Source organism: Gymnodraco acuticeps, unplaced genomic scaffold, assembly GCF_902827175.1.
Source record: "Gymnodraco acuticeps unplaced genomic scaffold, fGymAcu1.1, whole genome shotgun sequence".
In the NCBI taxonomy this organism is placed as follows: domain Eukaryota; kingdom Metazoa; phylum Chordata; class Actinopteri; order Perciformes; family Bathydraconidae; genus Gymnodraco; species Gymnodraco acuticeps.
In genome coordinates this window covers 456913-475516 of record NW_022991894.1, presented here as the reverse complement: position 1 = coordinate 475516, position 18604 = coordinate 456913, and the positions used below count along the sequence as shown (strand labels likewise).

The following is an 18604-nucleotide window of genomic DNA, read 5'->3' as shown; positions in this document are numbered from 1 at the left end:
TTCTCTATTGCACAATTTTATGTCATTTACTTTTATGTAAAGTATATTGTTTGTTGCATTGTTGGAGAGGCCTGAGATTTGCATTGCCAATACCACAGTGTGCAGCTACTGTGCATACAATAAATACAGCTTTTGAATCCTTTGACTATATTCTTTTAGGTGAAAATGCTTATAAATATGTAAAACATTACATGTATTATGTTGCTCTTTTCTTATCTCGATTTAAGTTATACTGAAGAACTTTAAAATACAAGTTTTACATTTACGAGTGGTCAGTACTCTAGTGAGGTTTTCACTGTTTTGTTTGTCAGACTCTTCAGCTTTATTGTCCAGTTTTGTTATAAAAGTAATCAAATATAATAAAATGTGTAGGAAGAAGTATTTAGAAAAGTGTCATTGCCTTTTACATTTGTCCACAGTGTAACTTGAACACTAACTTTTTACAGTTTGAAACTAACCTTCCCAACAGTGAGCAATTGTAAAATAACTATAGTGAACATTCGGCTTTCCTCTCACCAGCTTTGACTCTAAAGCCAACATGGCATTTCCACAGATTTAACAAATATATTCAAATTACTTGAATATAGACTCTACTATTTCCATTCTATTTTATTTGTATTACTTGCACTATTTGAATTGTCTGTTTTATCATGTTGTGCCGTTGGAGGAGCCTGTAACCTAAGATTTTCATTGCCACTGTAACTATGTACAAACGACAATAAAAGCCTTGAATCTTGAATACATCATTTATTGTTTTGTTCCTCGTGCATGCTGTTGATGGTATCGTATCCTTCCAAGTCGTTGTAGATGACGTCTGTGTGGTGTTCCTGGCAGGTCTGCACCGCCTGCAGGACGGATGCGAGGCGCCGGTCCAGAGCAGAGAGGTTTCCTTCAGAGAGGAGCGGGGCGAGAGGGGCCAGAGGGTCCTGAGCCAGAGACTCCCTCATGACGTCACTGAGACGGAAACCAGGGAGGGACAGGAGACGCAGGCGGAGGAGGGTGGAGCAACGGATGCTACAAATAAGGGTGGAGAGCTCAAGATCATAAGAAATATTGACACATAAGCCAGAATCTTCAGAGATAACTCAAGTTTCCTCCCCCTCTTTCTGGTCTGTTAATTGCAGGTGTCATTATGTGCTACTCTAACTGACCTTGAAGCAGGCCGCTGTGTCTGTAAATGCTTTGGCTGAACTTGGTGTAAGACTGTGTTGTGATTGTGTGTTTTAAAATGGTCTGTCACTTTGCCGTTTCCATTCTTGGGCCAGGACTCTCTTGAAAAATAGATTTGTAATCTCAATGAAGAATAAATAAAAAATGTGGTGAATTCTTTTAATTCATCCCTTTATTTTTGTAGTTTTCTTGCCACTAGTAGTTGCTCATTAAAAAAATAAATATGAATAATATAAAAAATTAACTATATCTGGTGGCATCTTGTAGCAAATCACGTTAAAAATCACTTTTTTCCAACACGTCTTGGCGTAACATGGACATTCTTGCTCAGCTTGTTTCTATGGTCATTTCATAGCTAGACGTTCAGGAGGATTTTACCAAGAGCTGAATTATCCACAGAGGTCTAATTTCTCTTCAAATCAACAAGGTGAGAAGACACAAAATATGTTAATATACGCCGTTTGCTCAGCTTGTTGTCTGATAACTGAAGATCCAGATGTCTGATGACTAAAAACATTCAGCCAGTTACAATATATTGTCAACAACAACCAACATCTTAAAGGTGCGTTGTTAAAATGGGGCTCAAATTAGATAAAAATCCATTGATGACAGCGTCTCGCAGACAAACCCAATGTTGGCGCAAGAGCATTCTTTACAGGAGACAAAATGAAATGGAATGTTACCTTGATTAAAAATACTGATTTCTCCAAGTCTGATAAATGTTGGAATTATTTGGGATGATATTAGAACACAGTTTAACAAAATATATAGCATAGGTCTGGTTGTCTTTGGACATTCAAGGCAGAAATGTTGGATATTGGATAGTTACTCAGTGAACAGACAGTGTTTTGTTTTACCGGCAGCATTGTTTCAAGGGAACTAGAATAGTCGGTTCGTCCTGAGAGTGACGGCCGAACCTGAAAAACATCATCAAGAGCATCAAACATATATAATGTTTATTTATTTATGTTGTTCTCAGACTTCTACTACATGTGAGTTGCTGTTGCCTCTTCTATACGAGTAGCATTATCAACTCCCAGACAGCAGCTCATTGTACTCACGCCCGTCCGTTATCCAGATGCAGCAGAAAAGTCTCATTTCCAAATTTCTCAAACGTCTCATAGTGATGTCTGTCCATGTTGCCTTCAAAGACAAACATTCATGCTTATTTAGACTATGTGACTGACATTTCTGTAGAAACACAAAGATAATAATGGTTTGTGATAACATCCTGAGCATTAACCTGGGAAACAATACTCTTTTTCTTATTTATTTATACACTTTGAATGTTTTCCCCTTACATCTTAAAGGAGGCCAGTGAGCCTTTTTCACTGCCTGTAAACCCCCTTTTGTTTCAAGCTAGGATTGTGTTTAAATTAAAGCACTGACTCATGAGGAAGTCCAGAATAGCCATGTCTATGAGATCCACCAGCCGGGTGCCGTGGTTGTAAGGAGGCGTCTGTTTCACCGTGTCACAGTAGGCCGGGTCCTTCTCCCACCTGGGAACAACACAGCAATTAGGTAGAAGCAAAAGGATACTAATAGGATGATATTAGTACTTATATTTAATGTTGTGTTTTACTGTTTTAATTTGACCACCAGAGGACAGTGAAGCCTTATGATACAAACACTCATCCCAACTCCAGACTCCAACAGAAGGTTGAAACATTACAATTCATTACTGCAGTGATTATTGCAGGGTTTAAAGCTCAGCTATTATGCAAAATCCACTTCTTCATGTCTCTTCTACATCAACACGTGTCCCCTCTGTGTAAAGAGATTCTGAAAGTTTCAGGAAACTATAATAATAATCATTTAGTTTAATGTTTAAAATCCTCAGACCTCTCCCCCGCGGGACCGCGCATAATCATAACCTCTGCAGCGCATCAATCTGCTGCTGAGCGCGCCACATTCGAAATGGCTGAGGTGAAGCTCGCTAGCGGAGAATACAGCATTTTCAATAACACTTCCTCAAGAGCGAAATCCAACGTCTGGGAGGCTTTTGGTGTCATCCTAGATGGAGGAAATAACCAACATCCCACGCTTTTTGAGACAAATATGCAACTGCATGTGTTAATAATTGCACATTTTCACTGCTCATATATATGCGGGTTCGGGTCGGGTTGCGGATCTTGTGCCGACGGGTCGGGTCGCGGAACTAATTGGCAATATGTGCGGGTAGCGGGGCGGGTTCGGTATTGCACGTCGCGGGTGCGGGGCGGGAGCGGGTCTTGAAAATCAGACCCGTGCAGAACTCTGGCGTGGGGAGGGGCTCCTTATTTTCATCTGAAGTAACAGACAGAGAATCAGCACTTTGGAAACAGGGCTGAAACAGAGGGGATTATGGGTAATGCTGCAATGATCTGTTTGGTGTTTGGAGCCAAACACTTCAGAGACATGTTTTGTATATATCTGAGACCTGTAATATACTGATGAGAAACAGTATAATAGGGGACCTTTAAAATCAACCATTTATAATACATATTCTATAAAAATGGTGTACCCACATTGCTAGCTTGGTGCGGCTGTATGAGCGCCTCCATGGTGACCTCCAGGAGCGGCGGCGAGCCAGGCTGAGGTCTGGCAGCATGGCGGCCAGAGAAACCTCCAGACTGTGGGGCTGACCGCACACCGGGTGCTCTGCGGAACAGTAGTACTCACACTGGCCGTAGAAACACACGTTCCCCGCTGCAGTCAGAGAGACGACAGCTTAGTTTTCAGTTTGCATGGATAGTATGTCATATGTTAGTGCAGGTGGCATGGATACATACTAACATAAATGCATGAATGGATTACTGAACAGGTCTTAGACTACAGGCCCAGGGACCCAGAGACATGAACCATCAAGGACAACACTCAAAATCACCACAAAGGAGAATCAAACGACTACAAAGAGACCTACAAGACAACAACAGCCCAAAACAATTACAGAGAGATCCACACTAGCTTCAAAAAGACCACAATGAGACTCACAACTCCTCAACATACTGTAAAGTGTCACTCAAGATGACAAAAAGAGACAAGAAACAACCATAAAGACATAGATTAAAACTACAAAGACACCGAAAATGACTTTATAAAGACACAAAAAAATACGTGGACCCACAAGACAACTACAAAGAGTCATAACAAGAATACAAAGACACACAAAGCAATCACAACAAGACTAGAAACAACTACAATCAAGCTCAAAACAACAACACAGAGAGATAACACAACTACAAGCAGGCTTCAAATGACTACAAAGTGACAAGAAACAACAACACAGGGACTCAAAATGACCCAAAAGAAACTTCTACAGAGAAACAAGTGTCCGATTGTCTAAATGCATGCGCACACATACCAGGGGAGGTGAAGAAGGTCCTGGCCAGCCTGTGGTCGGTGGTGATCTCTCTGATCTCTGAGGTCACATTGATCAGTCGACCAACAACAGGAGGGATCCTGTTAAAGCCCAACAGTCTGAAAAAGAAAAAACCAAGAAAGGTCAAACTTGTTCCCGTATAAGATGTTACAAGCTGTCCAATAGCTTCATGAAAGAGTCATCCCAGTGTTGGGCGTGTTGCTCTGATGGATACTGATGAGGCTCTGTACCTGTCAAGGTGAAAGGCAGCGATCTCTCCGTTGTGTCTTTCAAAGTCTGAGAAGTAGAAGAGGTTCACATCTGTCTCTGCATCTCTGGATTGTCTGTGAGACAAAAAACGGATATAAACAGAAATCCGCTGTGATGACTTAAAGGTAGTGATGGCAGTTTGACACTGAAGCTTCGAACGGAGCTTCAACCCTGGACTTCCTATTCCATAGAAGCAGTGCTTCGAAGCTTGCTTCAAATCACGTGACATGTGACGTCCGAAGCAGCAACTGCTTCATTTCCTGAATGAATCACTTGACTGGTTCGCGGTCCATTCACGCGATTCAATGCACTACCTCGTCTCGATTCTGACAGGTGACAGGTTGAAACAGTTTCAAATTTGAGCGCTTCAACACTTTATGACCGCTCTAAACAATGCGCAATGTGTGGGTTGTTGTCGTAGTTTGCGTTGTTGCTGTTGAGTTGTTGTTGGTATTGCATTTAAATTGTAGTATCATTATAGAGCAAGCCAGGAAGAATCCAGGTCGTTCTGGCTCGGGAAACACTTCGGAATGTGGAGAAGTTGTGAACAAAAAGTAATATAAAAACAGTTAATATTTCAAGGAATAGATAGCCCAGTGGGTAGAGCCTCCGCGCAGCTGGTTCAAAGCCCGGAATGGATGTATTTAAAATCATTGCTTTTCAACTTTAATAATTTAATAACAGATAAAAGGCCCTCTCCTCCCAAACAAATGTCCAGCACTCTCTAGTCTCTTCTCAATAACCCAATACACACAATTATCAATCTTTAATTGCAAATAGAACATGATATTCAGTCTTAGTGTGCATCAAACATCAAGCCACGTTAGCTTTCTACTGTTTCAAGTCTTTATGCTAAGCCAATCCGCTGGGGCTATCATACTCTCTGCAATAAGCTCATTTCTAAACACCTCTGACTATTCCCCACTGCAGCCTTGCACTTCGCCAGGAGAGGTCGCTGTAACTGAAGCTTCGAGAAATGAACCTATTTCCGACACAATTGTCCAAGTGGTTCGATGCTTCATTCAAAGCTTCATTTTGCCATCACTACTTAAAGGTAGGTACGTTTGAGAAACCGGCTCGAGTGCGCTAGAATTTGAAAATACACGACCGGAGAAAATCTGCCACTTCCTTCCAGAGCCCCTCCTCCAACACACAAGACCTACACATGACCAATGAGGGCACGAGATAAGTTTGTGACAGATGGAAGGCTGACAGGCAGGTAGGCCATCCAGTTACTTTAGCCGGGCCGGCTCAGATGATTGGTCGTGCTTTTTACAGCGCCACGGCTTCCATGGATGACATTTTTGTATGTATTTATTGTCAAAGCATTTAATATATTCATTGCTATCGGGATGTTAAGAGCATTCCATGGAATATAACAAAGTGTATCTCCAGCCGGTTTCTCAAACTTACAAAGGCATACCCGGGCTCCTGTTCATATTTGTATGTAGTGTCTCTACTGGGACATGTCTCCATGCTTTAATGATCAAAAAGCTTTTTATTGTTCTCATACTGCCTGTGCTGCAGCACCTCTTTTCACCCTCTGTCTAAAACCAGAACCCAGTCTGCTCTGATTGGTTAGCTGGCCGGCTCTGTTGTGATTGGTCAACCGCTAAGAGAAGTCCTGCCCCTTAGCCTATTAGTACAATGTGTTGGAGCGTGAAAACCAAGTGTTACATAGTGATGTCACTTTGTTCAGGAAGTGAGTCCAATGGAGGTGTTTCAGGCAGGGAACTTTATGATGTTAGCCTTTGCAGACCATTTACATGCACAAAAACCTACATAATACACTACAGGAAAATTAGTAACCCCAAAAAGCTTAATAGGGCCTCTCTCATGTGTAACAGCACATTTTGCGCTTTTTGTTGTATGAGAAATGTGACCTCGCTGTGATTTAGCAGTAACTGAACCATATCTCCTCGCATTAATTATTGTGCAGCGTGCTAAAGACGTGATGTCCGAGTTGAGTAAACACAAAATGAGCATGTGTTGAAGCACTGGAGGTTGTGTGTCTGTGTATCTATGTGTGATACTTGTGCGCCAGTGGCTTGAATCATTGATATACAAATGATGATTTGAGGGGTAAATCTATGGAGCTAATTTCCTGCCATAACTCCACAAACAAAGTAAACAGGTTTTACAAATGCCTCATGATTCACTAACAAACACAATGTGGTTTGCAAATACAAAACACCATCTGCAAACTAATGCATTTAGTTTTGCAAAGAAAAAATGTATCTATTAAACAAACACATAACATGTTTCTAATAAATCATGTTTCAGAGACAAATTCAGCATAGGTTTTACAACTACAACACTTTTTTTTACAACTACAAAACTTTTTCTTCTCACGGCGGAATATTACTGCCAAAAGTCACGTGATTTTTGGCAGTAATATTCAGTCATATTTATGGCAGGAAATTAGCTCCATATAAGCATTCCTGCACACGGGCCAAATTAACTTTTTATTGTTTTTTGTGCAAGGTTCTACGATTGCCGTTTTTGAAATTATTCACATGTGCGTCGTGTGTGAGAAGATGCATTAAAAGAAGAAATTAAACCTATGGATCTGTCATCTAACGTGTGTCCACAACTGAACGGGGCAGGATAGCACTATCAGTCATTACAGCTTCCAGCATCAGAAACAGAGGAGTCTCACCTCATGGGTTTCAGAAGAGCTTGTCCGTAGTTTGGGAACGACATGAGCAGTTTGAGCTGCGTGCCTCCTGTCTTCTGAACTGAAACATATGCATGAAGAATAGAATATTTCTTTATTGTCATCATACAAAGTACAACGACATTTCATTGGCAACTCTTACTGCAGTAAAAAATAGACACAATAGTGAAGTGAGTATGCAGTGCACATAAATACTGCAATCATCACACAATTGTAGAAGTCCTGCGCTGAGTATGTGTTCAATGTATTGCAGTACATGTGTGTCTCCACATGGTGGCTGATTACAGAGTCAAAGCTGCTACGAGACCCTTGGTAGATTACTGCAAAAAGACATGCAATCAATATTAAAGGGCCGTTTTATAATATTAATTATAATAAAAATACAATTTGAAATGAATACTACCGTTTTTTACAGCAGTAGATACTTCTCTGCTTACTTCATTTGTATTTTTCATACTACGTCAGTACAAGTAAATACATCAATAAACATATTTGTAACATTCATACAAATGTTACAAATATGTTTAGTCGTCGGGATTGTTGTGCAGCTGGAATCAAAAGACTTGGTAATGAATTCAATGCCTCCGCTTGTTGGAGCAAGTCCAGTAAATAATTCAAAAATATTGAAATCAAATCATCTCATATTTATGTATAACACCTGTTTATAACTCTGATTAGGGAAATATGAATCTAATCTTTAAATATATACACTGTGGTACATGTTAAACATTAAAACATGAATGAAATTCAGCCTTTAGCTGCGATTAGTGCTGAATCTGCACCATATCTCAATGCATTATTCATTATGGGGCGTGCTGAAGACAGGGTGTCTGAGATGAGTTAACACGAAATGTGCATTTAAATGTTTTGAAGCAACGGTAGAGTGTGTCCATTTCATGAATAGATTTTTTTCTATAAGGTTTCTTGATTGCATTACAGCATTTAGGTTTTGCTGTTATGTAAAAGTATATTGACATGCATACTTTGTTTGAGATGTGAACCCACAGATTTGTCATCTAGCATGACAAATGAAAGTGCTTCTAAAAATGTGATTTTCACTGAATATAAACTTTGGCACAGTTTCTGTATTCACAGAGGGGAAAACTTTGGTGAATGCTGTGTTGCCATGGCTCGCTCAGAGAATAGCTTGTTTGTATAAAGAGATTAGAGTTGAGATGAGAACGCAGCATGGTTGTGGCTTTGTATTTGTGTCAAGACTTATCTGAAGGAATTGAAGCATTTGTTGGACGATTCAGGGTAAAGTTTGATGGTGACACAAAGTTAACTTTGCCTTCGCCACAAAATAAATTTGGGAGGCGTGTGGTGCAGTGGCCTAGTGCGTTGGTGTTCGGATCAGGGGAGCACAGGTTCAAATTGTCCACAGTATTGAGTATGTAAGTCGCTTTGGATAAAAGCGTCTAACATGTAACATGTCATGTAATGTTATTCACATTCACATAAAACCACATTACACGATGTATTTCATAAATAACAAAATAAACGTATTATATAATTTTGTTTAGAGAAAAATCTCCTGCTTCCATTTTGTCTCGCTCAAATGCAACTCATAGCAAAACTGTGTGAAAATGTAAATATAGGAACTTTGTCTGCTGGGAATTTGTTATTTCTGCTTCAGTCATATCTTGAAAATTATTTCATAACCAGTTAAAACTCATTGTCTTTGCTGTTAGAAATGTAATTGTAAGTTGGCAGAACACAATATTTAAAGAATCATATCTGCATTGTGATTTGTGCCAGAGAGGAAAAAAAGTATCCGTCTCAAATTTTAGGAAATATTCTCTAGAACAGAAAATGAAATGGAGGGTAATGAAATGACTGTAAATCCCTCCCCTTCTTCAGAGCACCCTCCTCTAACGTCTGTCCTCATTCTCTGCTGGCTTTCCCTCACTCCACCTCTCCTTCTGTCCTCCAACCTGTTATCCCCACCTCCCCACTCACCAGCACCGAGGACACGCTGCCTTGCCAAATAGTGAGTCAGCTGGGCCAGGTTGGGATCCTTCCTGTCGTACAGCTCCCAGCGAGAGATGCCCAGGTGGAAGCGCAGCCATGGAGGATGGGTCTCCTTCTCCTTCGTCCAAGACACTTTGTCGTAGCCTTTCTCCTCGCTGGCACTCTCCCTTCAGGGGAGGAAGAGGAGGCAATAAATAGGCAGAACAGGTCGTTTAAGGTTATAGTCAAGCTGAGGCGCAGAGAGTTTACTCCAGGCTTACTCTGAGATATGCAAAATAAGCTGTAGGGGTGAAATGTGTAATGAAGATTGTAACTAAAAGCAACACATTACATTATTTTGCAAAGCTACAGCAACTTTAAAACTGAGAGATGATAAAAGTAAATATCACTAACAGTAGTTTTGCAGGAACATGAATAGCAATTCCTAGTTAGCATACTACTATCATTCTCTCATTAGCTTAAAGCACAAAGTATTGTTCACCAACTTAGTTTATTGTGTCATGGTCTTATTTCTAATTAAGAAATAACACAACATTGTTTACTAGTTGATTGTGTTAGCGTGCTAGCATTGCCTAACTAGCCCTGGTAGCCCATAACAACATTGTGTTTGTAGGTTATATTATAGAGAACCGCAGTGACGCGTCCTAAAACCCGGAAGTAAGTTAGCATTTGTACCACTTCCGGTTCCTTCGATAAAAAGCAATGCAATTTCTCCATAGGATTTTGGAAAATAGCTCCAAATAAGGTCTGTGTTTAACAAAAATTGAAGAGACGAATCACGTTTTGTTCTACGACATTAAACACATCAGCTGGTGATTTCTGAAGAGTTTACGTGTCTGAAAAACGATGGTTGTTACCAAGTGGCTGAATAGGACTACAGAAGTTGTCCAGGCCGTTTTACGTCATTACACCGACACGTAAACACTCCCGCTAAGTTTGTTCCCCCTGTTCTGCTTGAAAGCAAGTGCCTGCCTCCTGCAAACTGTTCAAACAAACACTTCAACTTGTACCATTTAGAGTCTGTATGTTTGAATATGGATCTTAAGTCGGCGTGACGTTGAAGCAGCGACCCTGCTGTAGGCTAGTTCCTTTATAGCATAACGTTAGCATTTTGCTTCTGGCGACTAGATTTATGCTTCGAAAATTATAAAAGTAGGGTAGACATGTGGATATTATCCGTCTGAACAAAACGTGATCCGTCTCTTAAATGTGTCTCAACCACAGACCTTATTTCCAGCTACTTTCTAAAACCCTATGGAGAAATTGCATTACATTTTTGTCGAAGGAACTGGAAGGAGTTTACTTCCTGGTTTTAGGACGCGTCACTGCGGTTCTCTATTATTATGCTGCGTTCAGACCGGACGCGATGCGAATATTCGCTTCGCTCTAAACGCTCCTATCTCATCGCTCTAGTCGCTCGAGTTTCGCCGCGGCTGCCAGCTGTGTTTACTCGCATAATTCAAACAAGACGCGCTGGCTCGGGAGCTACAACTACAACAAAATGAACATATTTGACCGTGATTAAATTGTATACACGTTTCTAAATGATGCCGACGTAACAACATACTGATACCGGTTAGTAAAAACCATGAATTAATGCTTGACAAGTCTGCAGACAGACGGCAGGCGAAAAACCTTTTAGAATGCTTGTTTTCTGAATGGAGATTGGGTCGACCAGGCTAAGCTAACGTTGTATATGCTCACTCCACACTCATAACAACGGCCTACAGACATAAATAAACCAGCGACTGTATTCGCCATGACACAGACAGTCTGTGGTTTGTTCTTGTTTAACTTTTGTACAGTTTCTGAACAGATATGAGGAGCTGTGATCTCTGTGTGCTAACTGCTAACAGCTAATGGCTGATGTTTTCTGGTTGAACGTCAGTGACGGCAGGCTGAGATCCTCACCGCTGATTGGCTTCCGCGAGAACGCGTCACATGAATTTGTCGCCCGAGTTGAAAAAATTGAACTCTCGCGTTTGACGCGGCCCCCTTCAATCGCCTCAATCGCGTGATTCGCGCCGCGTCCACCGCTTCATGCGCGCCGTCGGAGCGAATTCGCGTCTGATAGTGTCTGCATTGACTTTACATGTAATCGCGCCGCCCCAAAACGTCGCATCGCGTCCGGTGTGAACGTAGCATTAGAGTGTTACAAACACAGAATATTGTTTACTATCTGGGTTATTGTGTTAGCATGCTAGCTTATTTTAGTCAGCGCAAGTTTAGTTTGTTAGTTATCTATGTGAATGTCATTGTTTTGCAGCTATAACCAAAATGTTGGACAACTGCTGCCGTTTGTCAGTTCATCAAAGTTTAGGCTAAATGTCCAACCGTTTTATAGACAGTGCAGACCTCATGTTGGCACCAGAGAGGCACCATCTGTCAAGAATGTAAGGTTTTTTAATTCTAGTAATAATTGAGATTACTAAGGATTGAAGCGATGGGCCAACAGACTGACATTGCCATCCTCAGACCCTTGACAGCCAGATGTCTAAAAAAAAGGCTTGTGATCTCATTTTGATACTATAATTAAATGTGGAAAAGGGGGAACTCAGCTTGGACGTTGGGAAGAACTCTTTCCATAGCGTTTGTTGCTCTATATGTGACATATCGATCTATTTTCTCCATCCTTTTCACTTACAAATCACTGTCAGCATCGATGGAGTCTTCTTTCTCCTCTTCCTCACTTCCTTTATCACTTGTATGTTCAGTGTTTGTCTTCACCCTCAGCAGCCAATCATCGTCTTGCAAACTTTTAGGTGGCAGGTTGTACAGCGGGTGTTTGAAAAGCACCTCAAGCTTAGACCAAACCTTGACCTTTTGGATCAAACCTCCAGTCAGTTTATTTTCCCTCTCAGTGGCATCCCATAATAAGTCTTTCTCTTTATGGTTTAACTTGTTAGAATTCAGTTTGTGATGCTCTTCATTCTGGAGGATTGTTGGCAGTTTATTTGAGGAGGAGGCAGCTGGAGAAGAGGAGGAGTGAGAGAGGGACTGACGGTGCTCACTATCTGTTCTTGGAAGGGAAGAAGAGGAGGAGGAGGAGGAGGAAGAAGGTACACATGCTGTCTGGAGGATAGAGAAACAAAAAAATGCCAGAAGAAGGTGGAGAGCGAGGGAGAGAAACGCCAGACAGAGATAGATGGAGCGAGTGGATCGACCCAGGTTCTGTCTCATCATGCTGGTGGGAAAAGAGGCAACAACAAAGACAGAAATACACAAAGAAAGAGATTTAACATTTAAACAGACCATGGAGGCCTGCCAGCCCTTCAGACGTGATCGTTATGAAACACGGGTCTGATCATTGCATCCCACTTATATACACACTTGGACATCATAAGAAAGAAACATCACTTTGAAACAACATCCATAACATTCATCTGGCTGCAACTTACAAATGATGTATCTAATATATCATATTCCAATCACCAATCTTATTTCATTATACTCTATTTTACTTTTTGTATTACTTTGTTCTGTTTTTCTGTTTTATTGTGTTACTCTGTTGGAGGAGCCTGTGACCTAAGATGTTCATCATCATAACTACACTGTAGCTATGTACGAATGACTAATAAAAGCCTTGAACCTTGAAGACATTTCACAAAGGAGCAATAACAAACAGTAACGGCCGTCCACACAGCGGCTTTGGAAAAAGCTTGCCGGCGGGCGTGTCTGAAGCTCGACCAACAACCAATCACATGAATCTCCCGCTCCTGACACACAAGCAGCGGTTTGATTGGCTAGAGCTTGTACTGGCATATGATTGGATTGGCTGACGCTTCCACCGAAAGCTTCAGAAGCATCAAAAGTTGAACATTGCTCAACTTTTGCAGCCTGAAACGCCAGGAAAGCTCCGCTCTGCTTCCCACAATGCAGTTCGGCGAAAAGTGACGTCACCCCATTCAAAGTGAATGGGCAGAAGCGTTGGAAGAAGCTTCCAACGCCGCTGTGTGGACGGGCCGTACTTTTGAAGCTTCTGAAGCTTTCGGTGGAAGCGTCAGCCAATCAAATCATATGCCAGTACAAGCTCTAGCCAATCAAACCGCTGCTTGTGTGTCAGGGGCGGGAGATTCATGTGATTGGTTGTTGGTCGAGCTTCAGACACGCCCAGCTCCAAGCATTTTTTGAAGCTGTAGTGTGGACGGGCCGTAAGGCTGAACAAAGGCACAGCAACGCTTTGAGCTAGATGCTAACATAAGCATGCTCACAATGACAATACCAACATGTTTGGCAGGTGTAATATTTGCCATCTCAGTTAGCATGCTGATATTTAACATTCAATTAGCATTAACCACAAACAAAAGCTAAATCTGATTGGATATGTTAGGTTTCAGGTATTCAGTCATAAACATTTGACAAGATGAAGACGCAACATGAAACGTTAAGGGATAACCAAATATATTACAGTCCTTTGAGGGGAATGAGGACAAGTTGTGTCCTTTGGATACCAGATTTCATGGCTAACCATGCAAAAACAACAAGATCTTTCACTCATAATCACAAGTGGGAACAACATGGTGGCACAAGAGGAACCCAAAGATCCTCTTAAAACCATGGATGTTGTTAAAAAAATATTCATTGGCATCTTGGTTTTTGGAACAAGAAGTGGACAGGAGAGCGTGGAGCAAAGTACAACAGTATGCTAAAAAATTAATGTTTAGTCTAACAAAATGTGAAAATGACCTCTCCTGAACTGAAAAAACACCCTGTAATACTGCCCTTTCAATCATAAGGTATACTGGCTTACTTTACAAACCTTACTTTATGTTCTACTCAACTCCTAATGGGACCATAACTTATTAACTAAACTAAAATCATGATGAAATAAAGAAGATTGTAAACTAGCAATTAAAACTCATTAGAAAATGAATTACTGAGGTATTACATCAAATGAGAAGTAGGGACATTTTTCATAGACTTCAATCCAATCCAATCTTTGTATTAGTTAGATATTACTTTCTGCTCTGCGCCTTAGGCAAACACAAAACGATAAAAAGCTAATATTTAGAAGAGATAACAATTGACTGATTAATATACAAGTCAGACAGACAGGTGGATGGACAGATAAACAGGAACATACATATTCGCACTGCACTTAAACAAAACCCAGATATATCCATTTAGAATAAATCATCAAAGAAAGAAGTTCTCAATAAGAAAATCAATACATTATTGAACATCCACTTCACCCAAATTCCCCCTGCGGACCCTCAGGCTGTAGGAATTACTTACTTCTCTCTTTCCCATCAAGACCTTTTTCTCTTCTCCTCCTCTCCACTTCCCTTGCTCTATAAAAAGAGTATATTCGGAGTGCAGTGACATTTCTATCGCTCTTTTGTCCCGATGCTGCCCAGGAAGATTGTTTGTTATCATCTGGTCACTGCAATCCAAACAGAAGTAAAGGGACGGGCATGTTTCAGTCACGGTGACCTGTGTCTGCGTGACCCACAGTTGAGAGAATCAATATGCCAAATGATCTTTTGATCTGCCTGGATCAATACGGAGTGGATGATAATGGAGGTGCTACACAGCAGTACTGTAGAGACAGAGGTCCAACACAACATCACTGACTTGTAAAAGTAATCATAACGCACGAGGGTTCAATGGAGTAACCCTTGTAGAGGACACTTCTGTGTAGCTATGCAGTGGGAGTCACCGACTCAGGAAGGAGACACGGTAGGAGCAGTAGCTTTGATGTCAAACACTGATGGTTTATTTGGAGTTACGGCCGGAGGATTCACATCACAAGTCCAAGAGCCAGAGGTTCTGACTCCACGGTAGAGTTGCCACGTCAATTCTGGAGAGCCTCTCTCTTGCCAGCCCATTTAACTGGTTCCACAGAGAGTCATCAACATGTTTTGATAAGATAGCTTTAGATAGTTTGGGCACACTAAGTTACCAGCTTCCGCCACTTATGGCCTTGCATATGTCATGCCCTGGAGTCCTCAGACAACAGAGAAGGAAGTGTCCCAGTGTACCCACAATACAGACCATCTGTGACCCAGTATTGACTGGTCACAGAATGGGAACAATAACATTATTGGCTGAAACAGCCTGTGTCCTTAAAGGAGGTAAACAGACGTCAAGGTTTGTCCTGTACGTCATATCTAGGAGTCTAGGACAATTATTTCCCTAACAACCCTGAATGTCATGCTAACAACAAACAGCTTTAACTTCCTATCTCTATTCAAGTAATATTTTGACATTGTAGGAACTATTATTATATTTTTCTTGACTTTAAGCGACTGGTTAGCTTAGCTCAGCAGGAACACTGGAAACAGCTAGCTAGCTATGTCCAAAGCTAACAAAATGTGCTCGCAAACTGGCAGCAAATTCACCCACTGCTGGAAGTTAGCTCGAAATAAAAATGCAAAACTAACACCACACAATGAAATCAATAGATCCTACAGGAGCTACACACTGCTTCTGTTTGGTTTCATTTGGCAAAAAAACTGCTGCATCTAGGAATAGTAATGGTAGCAAAATCTGTCCAAGGAATAGTCCTGCACTCTTTTTTTTAACAGATTACTAAACCAGATTAATCCTCAGAAGTTCTCGTACGCACATTTGGAAGGCTGTTTCCCTTGCTAAACTAAGCTAACGGGTTGCTAGTAGTAGCCTAGTATCGTGTATGGCCTACCAACACATAAGGGTGTTATCAATCTTCTTCTCAGCTCATGCTAATAAAGGGAAAGGATCGCATTTCCCCAGAATGTATTATTTTGCCATGTTTGTCAACATTGTATTCTCCTTGTGTCTTATTTTTTTGCTCTACAGCACATATGTTAAACTCAAGGCCCGGGGGTCAAATCAGGCCCTTGGTGGATTTAACTTCGGCCCGCAGGATAATTTTTGATTACTATTAGATCTGGCCCGCCGGTATATTGCACGCACACCTTCTTTCCATCCTGAGGGTCTCCTCAGTTCAGAGCCTGAGCCCAAACATTGATGACCTTGCACCCAAGATGAGATGCCAAGTATCTGAACTAGCTTCACAGAGCAGCACACTGAGTTTACATGGATGTTTCCTTCTGCACTTTTGTTCTTCTGCGACAACAGGGCATGTTTGTTTTCTCTTTGAGGGAAATAGTTTTGTTGAAGCTGTTGTTGGCCTGTGGAAAAATGTAATCATAAGAAATGACTCCGGAAAAGCTGCAGATAGAGCCATAAGAAATGAATGCAACTGATTATTTAATGTTTAATGTTGTTTTTATAGGCAATCATTTAAGCTTTGTTAGTTCCAGGTTTAATATGTGCAACAAGTTCATTTCAATAAGTTTTGCAATAAACATTGAACCAGTCCGGCCCTCCACTAGTACCCATCTTTTTGTGTATTTGAGTTTGGCACCCCTGCTCTACAGTATTATTGATTTCTGTCTTGACTTTTGAAAGGACACTCAGTTGGTGTTTTTCAGAGAGACTCTTTTTTTATTAATTAAAATGGTTTTCTTTAATACTCAATGTATTGGTTAAAAGCAGTGAGCTTTCTTTTTTGTCCTACGCAGTTTAATATTGTCTGCATTAAGGTGCACAGAGAAGCATGCAAGGAAATACATTCATATTCTAAAGGAGTCCAGATGAAATCGGATATTCACTCTTTAACACAGTCTCACTTTTTGTCCTTCTTTAAACCTGTCTCCCCTTTTTTATCTCTTGTTAATTATATCATAAACCATCCATCATATCGCCCATTATTACTTTAAATCCTTCTCCCTGGCTTTCGGCATTTTCTGTCCTCTGGGGGTTGAACAATGGTTCTCCTGCATACTGCTAATTAGCCAACTATTTGTTTCTGTTCATTATCTAACTTCGCTCTGAGAGAGAATGAATAATGTATGTGCAGCAGGTCCCTGTTGATTAGGCTGACGCTTTTTAAAAACTGGGGCAATATGTCTGATGTCTTATCGGCAGCCTCTGAGTATGTTTCATTACATGTAAACAAGTGTTAAATGTCACAAATAAGATTACAATAAAACAGGAATAGAGAGAGACTGAGAGGATAGATAACTTGTTAGATAAATATTGTATGTTTGAATACATTAGGAAATAAATTAGATTTATGACAGTACCAATTTATCCTAATTATTCATCATCATGATAACGCCCCTTGCAGTTTTACATTGGAAGTAGGCAACGAGGAATATCGTTTGATGAGATGATTCATTAATCTCAGGGTCTTCTCTAATACATTCAAGTTTGAATACATTTTCCATACATTACATTCAAGGAATGTCTAAGTATGGTTTTATATATAATGCAGTGTTTGGAAGAGTTTGGCGTATTGGCTATATATTGTATAATATTAGGAAGTGCTCTACAATAATACAACAATAGTCTAAAGCTATCATATAGCTCTGTCAGCCTGTCCTCAATCACAGTAGCGCTTTGAGCTAAGAGCTGTACTGATCCTAGAAAAAAAGTAATCCTCCCCTAAAGGACAAGGCTGGAGATATTTGATGTTTCTATTACTTTGTCGAAAAATCCAACACTTTCTCACCTACTAACTCTTCAAATATATCAGTGACACTTGGCTTCAAACTATGACAGTCCAGGTAACCCCAATAGCATTTCTTATGGATGTTATGATGTGCTAATTTTAGCTCGGTACATGCTTACAGTCTTTTCAAAACTCCCAATGTAGGTTTACCTAGTTTTTACGTTAATTTATGCAACACATGTATAGTATAGTATTTGTCATTTCACTGGTGTTAGGAAAGTACATACCGAAGGAAAATTGTAAAATAAGTCCTTCTCTAAACACCGGATTTATGGATCCCTATATGTCTCAGCGTGAAGCCTGCTGGTTCCCACTAAGGATGCAAATCTGTCACCAATACATAGTTTCATCCTTAGAAATGATTCCTTTAAACGCTCAGCAGTGTATCGAATGTAACACAAAAGTGAAGTGTACTTCTTGTGGACTATTTTTAGCAGTGGATTGATATGCATTTGTGAGTATTTACAGAGGAAGGGCTTCAAGAGAATTTACCCAGAATAATGGTAATGGACGGTTTGTGTCTCACATCTTTAAAGCCTCACACACACACACACACACACACACACACACACACACACACACACACACACACACACACACACACACACACACACACACACACACACACACACACACACACACACACACACACACACACACACACACACACACACAC

At 40.7% G+C, this 18604-nt stretch overlaps 1 protein-coding gene across 2 annotated transcripts; it reads right to left on the bottom strand.

Moving 5' to 3' along the window:
- Positions 1-727: 727 nt before the first annotated feature.
- fam20cl (family with sequence similarity 20 member C, like) lies at positions 728-14813 on the bottom strand. Of its 2 annotated transcripts, none has more exons than XM_034200051.1 (11): positions 14664-14813; positions 12073-12612; positions 9417-9595; positions 7440-7518; positions 4762-4854; positions 4514-4629; positions 3678-3858; positions 2560-2669; positions 2232-2313; positions 2028-2087; positions 728-1014 (listed from the first exon to the last, which is right to left on the bottom strand). In XM_034200051.1, the coding sequence occupies exons 2-11, from the start codon at positions 12609-12611 to the stop codon at positions 744-746; spliced, it is 1710 nt and encodes a 569-aa protein (XP_034055942.1). In that variant the 5' UTR covers position 12612; positions 14664-14813; the 3' UTR covers positions 728-743. The 2 variants fall into 2 exon arrangements, with proteins under 2 accessions (XP_034055942.1, XP_034055941.1); XM_034200050.1 differs by having other exon boundaries at positions 12073-12500; positions 14664-14748.
- Positions 14814-18604: the final 3791 nt, after the last annotated feature.